The sequence below is a fragment of the Carettochelys insculpta genome, chromosome 6, assembly GCF_033958435.1.
Source record: "Carettochelys insculpta isolate YL-2023 chromosome 6, ASM3395843v1, whole genome shotgun sequence".
Classification (NCBI taxonomy): domain Eukaryota; kingdom Metazoa; phylum Chordata; order Testudines; family Carettochelyidae; genus Carettochelys; species Carettochelys insculpta.
Window position 1 is genome coordinate 91,507,767 of NC_134142.1, and position 17,070 is coordinate 91,524,836.

At 43.8% G+C, this 17,070-nt stretch overlaps 1 protein-coding gene across 3 annotated transcripts in view; it reads right to left on the reverse strand.

The window, feature by feature from the left end:
* AMBRA1 (autophagy and beclin 1 regulator 1) overlaps positions 1-17,070 on the reverse strand; it is a 209,955-nt gene that overhangs the window by 126,290 nt on the left and 66,595 nt on the right. For all 3 annotated transcript variants that reach the window (XM_074997585.1, XM_074997584.1, XM_074997586.1), the window contains exon 9: positions 5,605-5,787. In XM_074997585.1, coding sequence (XP_074853686.1) covers positions 5,605-5,787 — 183 coding nt within the window. The remainder of the gene's footprint in view (positions 1-5,604; positions 5,788-17,070) is intronic.

Below are 17,070 nucleotides of genomic sequence, written 5' to 3' on the forward strand. Positions count from 1 at the left end.
CCCTCAGTGCCGACTGCTGAATAGACGGAGGCCCAGCCCCAGCCACATGCACGACCGCGCTGCCGCTTTCAATCAGCCCGCAGCTCAGGGCTCTGCGTTCCGCTCGTCCTCCTCACTGAAACCGCCGGCAAGGATCGAGCGGGGGAGAGTTTCCTCTTCTTTTGCACAGAGGGGGTCAAAGAAGCCACCTTCCTTTTATGTGAACCAGAGGGCCCTTCTGTGTGAGGTTTCTCCGGCGGCTCAGGCTGAAGGGCCTTATCAAACAAGATCATTTTGAGCCTCATCTCTCTGTCCTTCCTGGCCCTGGCTGTAAGCTTAGTGCAGTGCGAACACTTCTGGGTAACATGGGACTCCCCCAGGCAGCGAATGCACTTACTATGCCCATCAAAGGCCGGCACAGCCTCACGGCATGACTCACACTTAAACTCCAAGGAAGACATTGTGGTGAGTCTTTACTGTTAATAGGGTACTTAGCTGCTAATCAGTGTGTTCTACAACCCAAATAACATTCACGGCCTTCAGGGTAGCGGACGGCTTAACCAGCCTTCCTTGTCCACTCCTCTTCCCTCCATTCCTCTTCTCTCCTACTATTTTGTATGGTTTTTTTTCCACTTTTTTTTTTTTGCTTTTTTTTTTTTTTTATATAATAGTAAGAACAATGAGCTAACAAGTAAAAACAACTATCTTATCTGTCTCAGGCTTTAGAGCCGGAGCAGATTCCGTCTGCAGCCATTGGCTGTTGAGAAGGAACTGGCGGGTACCAGATCGCGCACATGACCGAGGGTGCGCAAGGGAGCGGTGCGCATCGGCGCATGCGCGATCCAGTGGAAACTGCTAGAAGAATTCCGATCTGCGGTGCCGGGCAAGCCTGACACCTACTGTGGAGCACACACAGGGACCACTCGAAGAAGAAGGGATCTTTTCCTGTACCAATGAGAACTGTTCATCTTACAGTCCAGTCTATGGGATTTAGGAGGGAAGAGACAGCACTAACAATGAGGAGTGCTGGTGAAACAGTGACCTCTTCCAATGGGACAAGAGTCAGAGTAGACAATGAGAGAGATGGCATGCATATAAGAAAGGAAGGAAGTACAAACATTTAACAAGTGTTATTAGTGAGCTCCTCCCAACCTTTATTCTACCAGGCAGCCCATTTCTGAAGGCAGACAGATGGAGTCAGCCACAATCAGACCTTTAGCCGTGGCTTCAAACCCTTTATGAAAGTATGATGAAGCATTTCTGTGAAGGTTTTCAGACAGAGCAACATAGTGCCCTAAATATTTGCCTTTCTGAACAGTGAATCTGCATTCTCCCCCATCCTTGCTGCAAGCTGAGACAGAGAGATAGATGGCAGAAATTCAGGACACAGAAATACTGCATCTGAATACGGTCATCTGCATTGCATGCAAAAATTTTAACCTGCTGGTATCCAATGAATCGGGAGACCACTGCCCACTGCAAGGATGACTCCTGCATCAGAACTGCTTCAGGGTAAAGGAAATCTCCAAGAGAGACCTGCTGTTAGTACAAGTCAATGTAGGGATTCTTAAGCCCAAAGAATTTACTGATATCAACAACAAGAACTTCTTCCTCTCATTAAATGCAACAAAGAAGGATCATCATTCCAAGTTGCTAGAAGACTGCAAGCAAGGCTGGGACATTAGGGAGCCCAAGATAAATAAGAGCTTATCTACAGGGAAAACTTACAGCAGTTGTACCACTACAATTGTATCAATGTGGTTAGACAGTTACGCCAAGAGGGCTCCCACATAGACACTCTTATTTCAGAATCTGCATGGGGCAGTATGACAGTATGGTTACATCAGTGTAAATTCAGATGTTAGTTCTACTGGCTTAAACTTCCCATGCAGACAAGCCCTGATCTTTCAGTTGTCAGTTGTACACAATATGGAAAGTATGCTTAAGTCGAGAGGTTAAACATATTAGTGGGTGGGTCTGAGCAAACGGGAAATGAACAGGGGAAAAAATCCAAATAGGGCAGCACAGGAGAGGGATTTTGGGCTGGGAAGAAGGTGGTGATCACTGCTGGCAGTGCTACAGGGCCACAAGACTGTAAAACGCATCGGTGCTGGGGAACAAGTTTATTGCGTCCCTGACTAGTTCAGCAGGTCAGCAAATCTGAAAGCACACAATAATACACACACCCTTAATAACAAACCCTTAAAACCCAAAGCCATGCGAAAGAATGAAGAGGCTGAGCAAGACCTTATCTCCTAGAGCTTGTACAAATATGAAAAGGGTAAGGGATACAACAACTATCATTGCCTGCCCAGAGAGTCCGATCCAATAAAGCACACGGGTCCTAGCCACCACGTATTCTTCCTTCCACAAGATCTCTAAACAAACGCTTAGAGCGGAGGAGAGAAATTTACAAGAATTGAAAGACTCAAAAGAGTAGAAAAGCAAGAAACCAAGGCAATCTGCTGGCCCTTCAGGGAACTGGGAATGATTTCTAGGATTCCAGAAGCAAAAGTAAGCCAATGAGAGCTGAACAGTGTAGTGGTAAGAGAAGGACAGGATAACAACGAAAGTACTGACATATCCCCATCTTTAAAACCAATCACAAAGGGCTGAAGAGATGTGGAGTAAGCTCTGAAGCCTTTTTCTGCAGGAGCTATGATAAAAAGCCTGGGAGAAAAAAAAAATCACACCATTACGTTCCCTCTAAACCACATTAAAACAATTAAATAGTTGTCTGTTAAGAGGGTGCTCCTGTCCTAAATAGTACCCACCCTGACCAGATATAGAAAGAAATCCTTAATATGTCATGTGAACTTTGATAGGCAATTCCTTGCCAGACAGAATGCTAACAGTTGTGATTGTGAAATGTATACTTTATTGTTTTGATCATAGTTCCAGTTTCTCTATTGTTTATCTGCATGATTTATATCTAATTCTTTGTTTCTGCCTGTTCCACATCTAATTTCATGGGATATAAATCAAGTCAGGTGATGGGGTATGATGGGTTAAAGAATTGTTCTGCCATGGGTTAGGATTTGTCCAAGAATTATTTTGTAGGACTTTAGTTTAAAATGATTGGTTATGGTATAGCTAAGCAGGATTCAAGTTTAAATTTATAAATGGGTCCAAAAGGAAACTCCTTGGCTCCTAACTCCAGGACATAGCCTAAGATCAGAGCTGCCAGACTCAATCCTTGTTGGTCACATCGGGCAGAAGTTGGAAGAGCTCCAGACAATCTGATCTTGACTGACCACCAGAAAAATTAGTCTGCCTTATTGGCAGGGGGTAAGCACTGTATGTTTAGTGTATGTATTCAGTTTTGGTAGGTGTTAATAAATAGAGATTTAGAGTATTACTGTGTAAGGCTCTTTCACATGTAAAAGACCCTGTAAACCCGTAGAAGAATATACTCTGAGTCCTCAGAACTTGGTAAGGGAGGGTGCCTTTCAGCCAGCCCTAGGAACTGGGAACAGGTGGAGGTGCCTAAATTAACCAGGCTATGCTTAAAGCCCATGGAAGGGCAAAGGTGAAGTGCCCTAGAGTGTGGGTATTAATGGACATAAAGCCAAATCAATAACAGCAGAAAACTGAAAGATGAATCAGCTCAGAAAAGGGAATGCAAAGAAGGGACGGATGGAAAAGAGGAAGCAAAAACAAAAAAGGTTTTGCTGCGAGAGGTGTGCAGACAAAACTAAAGGATGAGTCACAAGGCAAGTGTCAATGCAAAAGCCCCAGCACTAGCTACCGGTTATCAGTCAGAGAGACAACAAAGCAGAGGAAGAAAAAAGGAAAGAATGCCCTGAAGAGGCAGAAGGGCAGAATTCAATATGGAACATTTATTCCCAGAAAGCTTGGTTGGCACAGATGGAAGAATGACTCTTTTCCCCTCAGCATGAAATGAAAGGCAGCCTCAGGTGTCTGAGTGAATTGCTTCCCTGAATGGGCTCTGGAACTGCGTGAATATTATCTGTGGGTGCACACATTTCTCTACAGGTATCAGCTTAGTTGTGTGAATGGAGAATATACTACCCATTTGCACCAGCAAAACCACCTTCCCCAGAAGGCAAATAGGAGGCAATAATGGATATATGAAGGGATGCATTTGCTGAGCTCATCCCTCACACAATGGGCCCATGAGACTGTCACGCTGATGCTCCTCCAGCCTGCAAAGTCGTATAGGGAAAGCGATTAGGCACCTGACACTTCTGCATATCTCCCCTCATTTACATCTTACACAAACAAGACCACAATGAAAAGAGAAGATGCATGCACTCCCCCTGCGCTTTCGAATATTTAATTGCTGGAGCGTGAATGACAGTTCCACAAAAATAACATTTCAGAAAAATTCTGCCACCTTAACCAGGAAAGGATTTATTTAATGCTACTTTTGGAGATGCTAGGTTCAATACTGTCCTTCATATAAGAGGCTTCACCTGGAATCAGATGACATGGGGATTAATATGGTGCTACTCAAGTAGGTGGCTCCTTAGAAAGTGAAGGTAAGAGCTGTGGCAGTGGGAGAGGTCAATCCTTCTGATGCCAGAAAGAGACACTGTCCAAGACAGTCTAGGAACCCAGGTCATTAGGGTGCTCACAGTTCCCTCAGTCCCAGTGCCCCCAAGTAGATGGCTTTTTGTGGGCATTCTGCCCCTGGAGAACACAAATGTCAAAATAACAGCAGACGCTTGAAATGGCAGGGAAAATTCTACTTAGAAATTAAACAAAAAATGAATGAATGGAAAGGTCACAATCAGCAGAGCAAGAAACTCAAGATGGACCCTTATCTAAATGCCTCCAACAGTAACTGGTGTTTGAGCACTACAGGCAGCTCACTACTTTAGTCAGGTGGCTGGGTAAAGAACCTCACCCTTCCTTATAGTGGAAAGAACTTGCTGCCAGTCAGTTTGTTAGAGCCACACCACAGCACAGTCCTAAAGGATAGTTTCAAGCAAAGGCTCAGATGAAACCCAAAACAGGGAACTATGAATGAAGGAAGGATTTGTATAATAGGGACACTACTCAGGAGAAACAATGTGAGGGAGAGCCAGTCATCCTAGCTGTTTGCTGTCTTCAGCTTTGACTGGAGGAACCTTTGTCACACATTGGTGCATTTGTTACCTGTACTGAATTCAGTGTTCAGCCTTACAATCCCTGTGAGAAGGGAGATACTCAAGAGCACTGTCCAGCCCCACAACGTGTCCCCATAACTACTGTGAATGGAGCCACAAACTGACCGTGTTCTCCCTCTCCTCAGTTCAGTGATGCACCACTGGCCCCTGAAAGATCTTGCTTACTCCAACTCTGCTACAGCTTTGAATGTTATGTCCCTCCTTGGATTTTGTCCTTGCTATTAAAGGCAGGACTGGATCCAGCTTAGCTAGGTCTCCAGCCACGAGTCAGCTGGAGGCATCATGAAGCGAAGCAGACATCTCAAGTTGTAGCTCACATATTTATTATAAAAGTTTAGGGGCCTGATTAGTGACAAGATGCTGCTCTAATTCCTAATCAGGTGGCCTAAACAAGCCTGAGACAAGTTTGCTTGCTGAGGAGTAGAAACTTCTAAAGAAGCCACTGGGGAAGACAGTGTGATAGAGTGGGAAGAGGCAGGGTGCACACACTTACTCAAAGTCTTCGAACTCCAGATCATTTCCCTCTACGGATGGGCCTTGGTTTTCTGAGGTGGAAGCAGATGATGAGGAAGAACGGAGACGATTCTGTTGGTAACGCATGGAGCGCTGGCGAATACTGTCCCGCCGAGAAAGATACTGGATCATTCTCTGGGCATAATATGCTGCAGGAGACAACCTGAACAAGGAAGAGACAGAAAGAAACACATTATGCCCCATAACATGAGAACCCTAAGGAGCAGAGAATGAGAGTGCAGTCCTCCTTTTCCCAGATGATCCTAGCACTAATGACATTGCACAACATACACAATGGCTGGGAACTAGGTGGTACAGAGACAAAAAAGAGGGAAGATAGATGTTAAACAGTGCAAGAACACCTCCCCTTTGAAGTGAAGCCTTCCACTTCATTCTACTGCTGAGACACAGACACAACAGTTTCTACAGACTGCACCACTAACAAACAGTTAACAGACTGTTTCTTCAGGTTCCTTGGAACATACTCTTCCATTTTTCACCACCTCAGCCAGCTAATTCCAGCAGAGGGTTTCGAACAATCATCAAGAATCAAGGTCATTCACAGAAAGGACCCTGAGGGGGGAAAGGACCCAGTTCTGAGGGGGAAAGCAGCAATAGTCTTCAGATGAGACACTAAGTAGAGATCTGTCCCTGCTGGTAGGGCAGTCTCCACACAAGAGGAAGCTAATTTTTCATGAAGAGCTACAAAGACCTGGTTGAAAGTCTGTTAAAAGTTTAGTCACAGGGGACTAAATTCAAATGATCCTGGTCAATCTCTCTGCTAATCAAAACAGATTTTATCAACCTAGGCTCCGTTTACTCTGTAGATGGAGACAGATGGGAGTTGCTATAATGCTGGGATATAAAATCCTTTTATTGTAAAGCACTTTGAGATATCAAAGAACATGAAAGAAACCAGTACCTGTTCACCTGTGCCTTTCATCTAGTAATCCCCCCATTACCATACCACAAGTGCTGAGCCCACACATCTGCTTCTACACATAACCAGCACCAGTTACAAGAGGACAGGGAAATTACTATCTCCGTCTCACTAACCAAGACCACATTAACAGCTGTACAGAAGGAATCTCATTTAACTGAACCTAGCAATTACATTCACTTTTTCCTGGGAAGACCAGTGAGATAACTGGGGTCTCTTGCAGCACCCTTCCAGATCACAGATTTGTTTCTAGTGATTTGTGGTCTCTCAACACTCCCTACTTGATATCAGCCTGCTGTTCTCTCACTATATGCTTGCTCAGAGGCCAACAAAACCCAACTTTTAGTGGCCAATGTATCTCATTCAATATCAATAATCAAAACAGCAGTAATCCAGACTTCTTCCTGCAGCACTTGATCCAGAAGAAAGGGTAAATTTAGTAAATTACTGGGGTCGCAGGAGGGTCACTTCAAGGGCCCCACAATGAGCAGTATCATTCACCAAAACCAACCCTACAAACATTCACACAAGTGCCAAATAGTCAAAACTCAAAAGCTCTGTCACACTTTGCAAACAGAAGGGTTGAGATATCATTCAGTGAGGGCAATTTTATCAGGTAACTGCTGCATTTACCAATCCAGATGGTTAACGTTAAGAAGCTTTGTGTGTTATAATAATGCTCATTCTATTATGGCAAAGCCCTGTAAACGAGAGAGATCTGACGACTATATTCCTGTATAACGTCTCTTTAAACAAAATCTCGCTATTGTAATGACTGGTGAGCGCTTTATTTCTTATATTTACAAGGTAAAGATTTGTAAACGTTTAATGCTTCATAAATAGCTAAAAAAGGCGGCAGCCTTGTGCTCAGATAGGAAGGATTACCCCAATTCCTGCTCACTTACAATTTGGCCTTGATTTGCCCCAACAATTATGGGTCAATATTCCCCAATTCCTTGGTGTTGAAAGATATGCTCCCTCCACTCTCTTTGAATTGCCTGTGCACACATGTGCATGCATACACATGTACATGCGATTTTTCTAGTAAAACAGGATTCGTCTACACTAGGAACCAACTTTGATGTTAGGCACTACATTGAAGTAGCCAGCAGAGAGTCTACACACATTTTCGCTTACTTCAAAGTTAACTATGAAGTAGGGAGCCCAACTTCGAATGGGTAATGGAGAAGCATCCTACTTCGAAGTTTAACTTCGAAGTAGGGTGTGTGTAGATGTTCTGCTTCAAAGTTGCTTACTTCAAAGTTATTTTTGTAGTGTAGACATAGCCAAGATGTATTAGGGGTATAAACCTTGAGCTCCTCAAATAGTCAAATAACCATCTCCCTAGCATACTGTTCATGAAAATGCCTATTTGGGATTAGAACTGAACTCTTGGCTATTTGGGATTAGATTTCTGACCCTATGCTAGGGCTGTCACTGGCTGCCCACACAACTGTGCTCAGATTTCTAATCAGCCCAATTCAAAAAGTGTCTCCTACCCCTTTAAAGTTCACTTTGGGCCTCTCCCAGCCCACCGAATCATGGAGTGAAAAATCCTCATGTACCCAATCCAACTATTTAGTTTAATGGCTTGAAGAAATAATATCATTTCCTGTACAAATCCATTATGGATAGGAGAGGGGAAACTGCAACAATTCTAATGTTACAATGCAGATTAAAGTCCACGTCCACTCTGAAACATTAAAAAATAGCCTTCTGAGGCTTAGTATTTATTGTTTCTGTTTCCAGATCAATTGTACTCAGTTTATACGTACAAATATGGGCTGTGCAACTGCTAGCACTACATATTCATCGGAAAATCAGTCAAGCTAGGTTCTGTCTGAGATAGGCATCCCCACTGTAATAAGATTCTGCAAGTCAAGCTCTGCCTCAAATCACCTGCTTGTTGTGTTCTGTATGAGGACAGCAAAGGTGCAACAAATGACAATGTCTCCTTGCAAACAGACCTTAATTAACAATTTTGTTACTAATACACAGACCACAGGAAACTCTAGCTCACTCTCCCAAGACCGTGCAGGTTTTTACAGGAACAAAATTTGATGAGACTAATTCACTGGTCCCAAGGCCAAAAGGGACCATTTGTGATCATCTAGATGGATGTCCTCTGTAACATGTGTAGGAGGGTGGTTATCCTACTTGAGCAGAGAAAGGATTAAATGCAGCCCTGATAGAGGGCTGAGGCTGAAAGAGTCAGAAGCTAGGGCAATTAGCTGCCAATTAGGGTTGCAGCTAATCAGAGCCCAGCGGGGGCTATATAGAAGGCTCCTTCAAAGGTGAGAAGATGCTTGCTCCAGCTGTGGAGCAGGAGACACCTCACTGCCAAGGAAGCTACAGGGCTTCCTAATGCAGAGCAGGGCTGGAGGGAGCTTCAGCTAGGCAGCTCCCAGGCATGAAAAAAGGCCCGAGGGCACTAGGGAAGCAAACAGGGCAGCAGGTCCAAAACTCCTTCCAAGGATGAGTGGCCATTTCCGATTGCAGTTTACCCCTGAGGTAAGGAACTAGATGACGGGCAGTGTGTCACTGAGGCAAGGTGTGTACCAAGGTTCAGGGTTCCCTGGGAAAGGAGGACCCCAAAGCATGGGGCATTGTGGCAGGGCAGTAACATGAAGAAGGGTCCCATGGTCTGGGGGCGGGGGGGGATGTGGGTGCTCACACAGGCGGTAGAGAACAAGCAGGCAACAGCAAGCAAGACACCATCCAGAAAAGACCCGCTTCATCAGATGCATGAGTGGAGGAGGGTTCAGAGGGGTATTTAAAAAGAGTGGGGTCCCAGTAAAAGGGAATGCCAGAGATGACAAGGTCTTTTCAGTCAAGGTGGAAGTGGCCCATTATCAATAGTATGTATCAAAAGAGGAAAAAAAAAAAGTCAGATCAGACGGGGGATATGGCCCATTGTCAGTGTCTAATGTGGAGATGTTAACACCCACGGCAGAGAAGCTGCTTTTGTAAGGGGCCAGCAACTCCCAGTTTCTATTTAATCCTTGGCTGATGGAGTCAAATTTGCAAATAAATTGCAGCTCAGAGATTTCTCTCTCCATTTGAATTTTTAAGTTTCTTTGTTTTAGGACTGATACTTTTAAATCTATTACTGAGTGTCCAGGGAGATTGAAGTGCTCTCCCACAGGTGTCTGTACATTACCATTCCTGATGTCTGATTTATGTCCATTTATTCTTTTACGTAGAGACTGTCCAGTTTGGCCAATGTAAATTGCAGTGGGGCATTGCTGGCACATGATGGCATATATTATATTAGTAGATGTGCAGGTAAAGGAGCCCCTGATGGTATGGTTGATGTTAGGTCCTGTGATGATACCACTGGTGTGATACGTGAGCAGATTTGGCAGCGAGGTTAATATCAACCATATCATCAGGGGCTCTCTGTCGTAGGTGTTGACATCTCCATATTAGACTCTGACAATGGGCCATATTCCCCTGTCTGATCTGACTTGTTTTTAACTCTTTTGATACGTACACTTTAAATACGCCTCGGAACTGCCCCCCCGCCCCCCACTAATGCATCTGATGAAGCAGGTCTTTGCCCACAAAAGCTTATGCTCCAAAATATCTGTTAGTCTATAACATGCCACAGGACTTGTTGTTGTTCTTGAAGATACAGACTAACATGGCTACCTCTCTGATACATCCAGAAAAGTGTACTCCAGAGGCTGAAGAGCTAATTCCCTGAGTGAGGAGGTACCACGGCAGTAAGTCCAGCCCCCTGTTTCAAAAGGTCAGAGGTCTTCCCCCTCTCCAACGCCCTCTGCCAATTTCTAGAATGTTTTTAGCAAAACAGCGAATCTTGATTTAAAAACTTTCAACAATGCAGAGTCCATCATAACTTATTCCATTGGTTACTTTCACTGCTAAAAAGTCACACGTCACATCCAGTCTGCCTAGCTTCAACTTCCAGCCACAGAACTGAATTAGGCTTTTAGTCTAGCAGAGAAGGGTAAATTATTCAACATTTGTTCTGCATGTACGTACTTACAGACTGTACTCAGTTCATTCCCTTTGTTAAGCTAAATCATAGAACGCTAGGACTGGAAAGGACCTCGAGAGGCCATCGAGTCCAGCCCCCTGCCCCAATGGCAGGTCCAAGTACTATCTAAACCATCCCTGACGGACATCTATTTAACCTGTTCTTAAATATCTCCAGCAATGGAGGTTCCACAACCTCCCTTGGCAATGTATTCCACTGTTTGACCGCCCTGACAGGTAGGAAGTTTTTCCTAATGTCCAACCTAAATCTCCCTTGCTGCAGTTTAAGCCTGTTGCCTCTTGTTCTATCCTCAGAGGCCAAGAAGAACAAGGTTCTCTCCTTCCTCCTTATGACTCCCTTTTAGATACCTGAAAACCACTATCATGTCTCCCCTTAATCTTCTCTTTTCCAAACTAAACAAGCCCAATTCTTTCAACCTTTTTTCATAGGTCACATTCTCTAGACCTTTAATCATTCTTGTCGCTCTTTTCTGGACCCTCTCTAGTTTCTCCACATCTTTTTTGAACTGCGGTGCCCAGTTCTGGGCACAGTACTCCAGCTGAGGCCTAACCAGCACAGAATAGAGCAGAAGAATGACTTCTCGTGTCTTGTTCACAACACACCTGTTAATGCATCCGAGAATCATGTTTGCTTTTTTTGCAACAGCATCACACTGTTGACTCATATTTAGCATGTGGTCCACTATAATCCCCAGATCCCTTTCTGCTTTAGTCATTCCTAGACAGTCTCTCCCCATTCCGAATGTGTGAAACTGATTGTTCCTTCCCACGTGGAGCACTGTGTATTTGTCCTTATTAAGCTTCATCCTGTTTACCTCAGACCATTTCTCCAATTTGTCCAGATCACTTTGAATTAGATCCTATCATCCAAAGCAGTTGCAACCCATCCCAACTTGGTATCATCTGCAAACTTAATAAGCGTACTTTCTATGCCAATATCTAAATCATTGATGAAGACACTGAACAGAACCGGTCCTAACACAGACCCCTGCAGAACCCCACTTGTTATTACTTTTCCAGCAGGATTGAGAACCATTAAGAACTACTCTCTGGGTACAGTTATCCAGCCAGTTACGCACCCACCTTACAGTAGCCTCATCTAAATTGTATTTGCCTAGTTTTTTGGTAAGAATATCATGAGAGACCGTATCAAATGCTTTACTAAAGTCTAGGTATACCACATCTACCACTTCTCCCCTATCCACAAGGCTCGTTATTCTATCAAAGAAAGCTATCAGATTAGTTTGACAAGATTTATTCTTTACAAACCCATGCTGGCTGTTTCCTATTACTTTACCACCTTCCAAGTGCTTGCAGATAACTTCTTTAATTACCTGCTCCATTATCTTTCCTGGCACTGAAGTTAAGCTGACTGGCCTGTAGTTTTCTGGGTTATTCTTATTTCCCTTTTTATAGATGGGCACTATATTTGCCCTTTTCCAGTCTTCTGGAATCTCTCCTGTCTCCCATGATTTTCCAAAGATGATAGATAAAGGCTCAGATACCTCCTCTATCAGCTTCTTGAGTATTCTAGGGTGCATTTCATCGGGCCCTGGTGACTTGCAGACATCTAATTTTCCTAAGTGATTTTTAACTTGTTTTTTTTTTATTTCAACTTCTAACCCTACCCCTTTCCCACTAGCATTCACTATGTTGAGCATTCCTTCATCAGACTTCTCAGTGAAGACCGAAACAAAGAAGTCATTAAGCATCTCTGCCATTTCCAAGTTCCCTGTTACTGTTTCTCCGTCCTCACTGAGCAATGAGTAACCACCAATCATGAGCAGGATACATGAGCGGCTTTCCTTCACCTCAGTTGGCAGCAGGCGCATCCTGCACCCACCGGGGTTCCACCTGTGGCTCCACAGCTTTCCCATCCCCGCCCCCTCCATGTGCCCGCCCTCATCCAAGGGCCTTTCACACACCAGGGCACTGGAGCCCCACACTTTCCTGCTCTTCCCCCTCCTTTCCAGAGCTGAGTTGCAGCTGTTCCAGGTCTGGGAGGAAGGGGAAGGAGGAAGGAAGTGCAGAGCTCCAGTGTGTGAGATCAACATGGGGGAGGACAATAGCTGGAGGTCCACAGGCAAAGCGCCAGTGGGTTGCAGGTTGCCCACTACCGATGTATGTAGAAGGATGTTCCCTACTTGTTTATTCACCTGTTTGAACTTCCTTTGTCTTCCCTTCTTGACTGACATCAATGTTTACTGTTTAAATTTAAATTAAGCAGAGCACACATTCTTTTGTTGAGGAAAGTCCTGTTTTCCAACATCTGTTTGGGCAAAGCTGTGGGGTTTGGCACCTGCGTAAAGCACCATTCAGGGGAATCTTGCAACTGCACATACAACGTAGCCACGCATTTTACCACAACAACACTGACCAACAAACTGAGTTTTCAAATGTTATCTTGCAAGGCACACTGTACGAAGATTATTGCACTAACGTACAGGAGGTTAATAAACGGGTGTGTTGCGTCATAGCTCCCTATCAACACAGAAAGCTCTAATAGTCCAGAAGACAGTAAGCTACTTTTGATACCACAGGATCCAAATTAGCTCAGTACATGAGGTGCATATGGATCACACAGATGCTTGCAGTGAATGGAATCCAATTACTGACGCAGATGGCACAGAGATTGCATTGCTGATGTGTGACAACAATTGTTCAAGCTGCTGACTGTGAACCTTGAGGCCAATGCCAGCAGTTCAGAACCCATCACCAAGCAGCACAGTCTAACAGCATGGAGTGATGGTGCTGACTCATGAGGAATCTAGAGGAGGAGGTGCTGAATGGCAGCAAACACTTGCTTTAGTTGGCACTAAAGCAAAGAAAGTTCTAACCTACTTCTCCCTAAACAGAGAAGTGGGCTTGCTGGGACACAGGTGCTCGAACTAGGGGTATGGATGCGTGTGGGTGTGTGCGCTGCAGCACCCCTTGCCTTGAAGTGGTTTCAGTTACATAAAGGATTTCTAGTTTGGTTTAACAGCTCTCAGCACACACCCGCACCCCAAAAAACTGTTCCAGCATCTCTGCAGAGATTGATTATTAGGCAGTACAAAGTCCTCAGTTATCACCTAAAGAATCCTAAGCAGCCATGTAGCTAAATGGGCAATTAAACTCTTAGTGAAGACTACTTTTCAGAATGAGGATTCTCCAAGCATCCTTGCCGCCTCCTCTTCCTTCAAAACTCTCCACCTACTGAAGGGGCTCTAGTCTCTGCTCCTGAAAATACCAGGAGGATAGCTGAAGTAACATTAGGCACTCCTTCTGACCAAGGGAGAATTACTTTTGCAGTTTCATCCCCACAGTCGAAAGCAGTCCAGAGGCAGAGTAACTTCCCTCATCCTCAGACTTTAAACTGATAGTTTTTGCTTCCATTAACACATGACTCAGTAGTCAACATGTATACAGTATTTTATTCTGTTGCCAAGCCTATAATACCATTAGATCAACAATGCAAGTCCAAAGACCTCCTCTGTTTGTTATCATGATTCTGCAGTCTGGCTTGCAGCACATGGATACCCACAGGCACTTCACTGCTGCGCCCAAAGTCAGCCTCATGGCAAGATGGCAGCATGGCATATCAGTCTACAGTAGGAAAGAAGGAATATACCTTACCAGCAGCGACTCTTCCATATAATAAAATATCTCCACATCAAAGTTAACCCTTGTTCTATGCCTATTCAACGCTTGAGAGAACAGAGTGAAAGATGACAGACAAGGAAACTGGAAGGCAATAAAGAATAACTGCAAGTGAGCAACCACAGACTACTCATTCTAGTGATCTGACATATTGCCAGCTATCTAACAGATTGTGCTACACATACATGCCCACCCATTTGAATAGACACAAAAGTAGGTACACCAGTCACTAACTGCTGCTGTGGGGTCTGTCATGCTTTCTGAGCAGAAAAGATCATACTGCATATAAGCAAATCAGATCATCTGGGTCAACATTCAGACCTGCTTAGTAGACAATGCCCACGCCTTGCCCACAATCACTGCTCCAGAAACTTAGATTTTCTTGGAGACTTTTCTGTTAGACACAGTCTAACATGTAACTGCATGGTGAGTCCAGGTGAAAGTGTCTAGCTGGGACATTAATACAAATGTCCTTATTTCAAGCTGCACTAGCATAGCTGCCACCAAAGAGCTCCGGTCCTAGGACAGCAATTCCTTTGCTGCTTTCCTTTCCTATTGTCTTAGTAAATCTGGAAGTCATGGGAAAACACTTTACAAGCCAAGCTGACCTTGAAGAATTCCAACCAATGAGACCATCTAAACAAAGGACAGGCCCTTTTGATTCCATCATAAGATTGCTGGGAATTTTGAAAAAAAAGCTTCAAAGTGATCCACATTTTCCTTGCCTTCTTCCATATCTTACAAGGGTCAGCAATCTTTCCCAAGGGTAGAGTGCTCAAATTTGACCTTTTGACCTCCATGTACAGTGAGAGTGCCGGTGATCCTTTTTCAAAATCACTAATAGCCCTACTTACAACAGCTTCATTAATAAATTAAGATGCAGAGCTTTATCGTTTAGGTGGTGGCTGGTAGCATTAGCTGGTCTTTTGTTAATCCACAGGTGGCATGGTTTTGAGCAACCTCCCAGCTGCATGGGGGAGGAGGGGCTAGACTGAACTTCCATCCCATGTGCTAATCAAAATTGGCTCGTATGCCACTCTTGGCACATGTGGCAGGGGTTGTTGACCCCTGTGGTACACTATTCATTCAAACCAAGCACCACCACTCATACAGTAGGTGGTGGGAGCAACATACAAATCTAAATCAAACAATCAACTTGAACTAAAATTCTTTAAAGTGTGGCTGAAGTTTTAAAACTCCACTAGAAAAAAAGACAGTGCTTAGTCTTTTTTTAAAAAATTGTTTGAATCAGGGATGGAACTGAATACCTTTTCCACTATATATAATTTTTTTTTTAAAAAACGAAGCAGCTGTCAGGTTCAGACCTTCTACTGCAATATCAGAAGATCTTGCTGCACACTCAACTACAACCAGTGGAAATAACAACTTCCCTTACTTTGCTAGGGCAGTCCAAGGATAATTGGAAAGATCCCATTGTCTCAAATGATACCCTTTGGTCCAGCATAACTAATAAATCCGAGAGAAGCTTTGCAATGCTTACATCCTTGCCCCACTCAAACCTTCAACTCCAGCTTATGGACCCATCCATGCATCTAACCCTCTGCAGAGGAGAAGGATCTGCCATTAACTGAAAACAGATTAAACTCACAACCCTTTTTTCCTTCAGTAGATCCTCATAACGCTAATTCCCACACTTAGAATTCTGAATGCTGTAAGCAGTGATAGGAGTTGTGTGTCAGAAGAGCAAGAATTTTTTTTTAAAAAAGATGGCTTCCTAGATAAAAACTGCACTTGATTTTGTTCCCCAGTCTGACAGACACCTGGAACAGCTGTACCTTCTGTTCAATGTTTCTGAAATTCAGCAGGAAAAAGATTGACTAGACTGAACACCCTGAGAGCCAAGCCAGGCCTGCTTCTTGCAATCTATTCTATCTATTCTCCAGAATTTTATCCATTCTGGATTTGGGTGTTACAATCAGTGGGTTGTCATCTCCTTTACACCTCGTATTGCTCACTGTTCAAACTTTCCACATAATCAGAATAAGTCTTCCATTGCCCCATGTACTCCTTCCATTGCCCCATGTACTCTGACAAACATCAGAGAGGTAGCCAATGTTAGTCTGTAGCTTCAAAAACAACAAGAAGTCCTGTGGCACCTTATAGACCAACAGACATTTTGGAGCGTAAGCTTTCGTGGGCTTTCTGGCAAAGTGGGTCTTTGCCTATGAAAGTTTATGCTCCAAAATATCTGTTAGTCTGTAAGGTGCCACAGGACTTCTAATTTTCCTCTGACATACAGCATCCTTCTCATCTTCAGTAGCCCAAGAGTGACAGCAGCATTCTCTGTGGGTCATTCAGAGCTTCTAGAGAAACACTAGTCCCTAGCCCACCCTCCAAAAAGAAAGCTCAAAGTGCACAAAGGTTTTGGGGGCAGAATAACTTTATCACATTTTTGACATGTTGAATTATCTGCTTATATTTATTTACTGTCACTTATACCCTAGAGTCTTTCCACAGAATCTTCCTCCCATTGAATGCTGGTGTTTCAAATTACCTTCCCAAAGATGAGTTAATATGCTTATATTTTTCAGAAATGAAATGTGTGTTTTTAAGTCATTTAAAGGCTTCTCTACACCAGGAGATTTATTGTAATTGTATTGGTATTGTATCAGTATAACTCCTTGTGTGGACACCGCCTTTTTTCAATTTAGCTTACATTACACTCTTTCCTAGGGACTACCAAACCTCTCATGTTAGCATCCTCCACATCATTAAAATGTTAAATCCCAGCTCCTGCAGCAACTTACTGGACACTGAATCTGGGTACATTCTCACCAACTGTTTCCCTCTCTTGGCATAGGGTCCCTGTAACCACATGGCAGCATC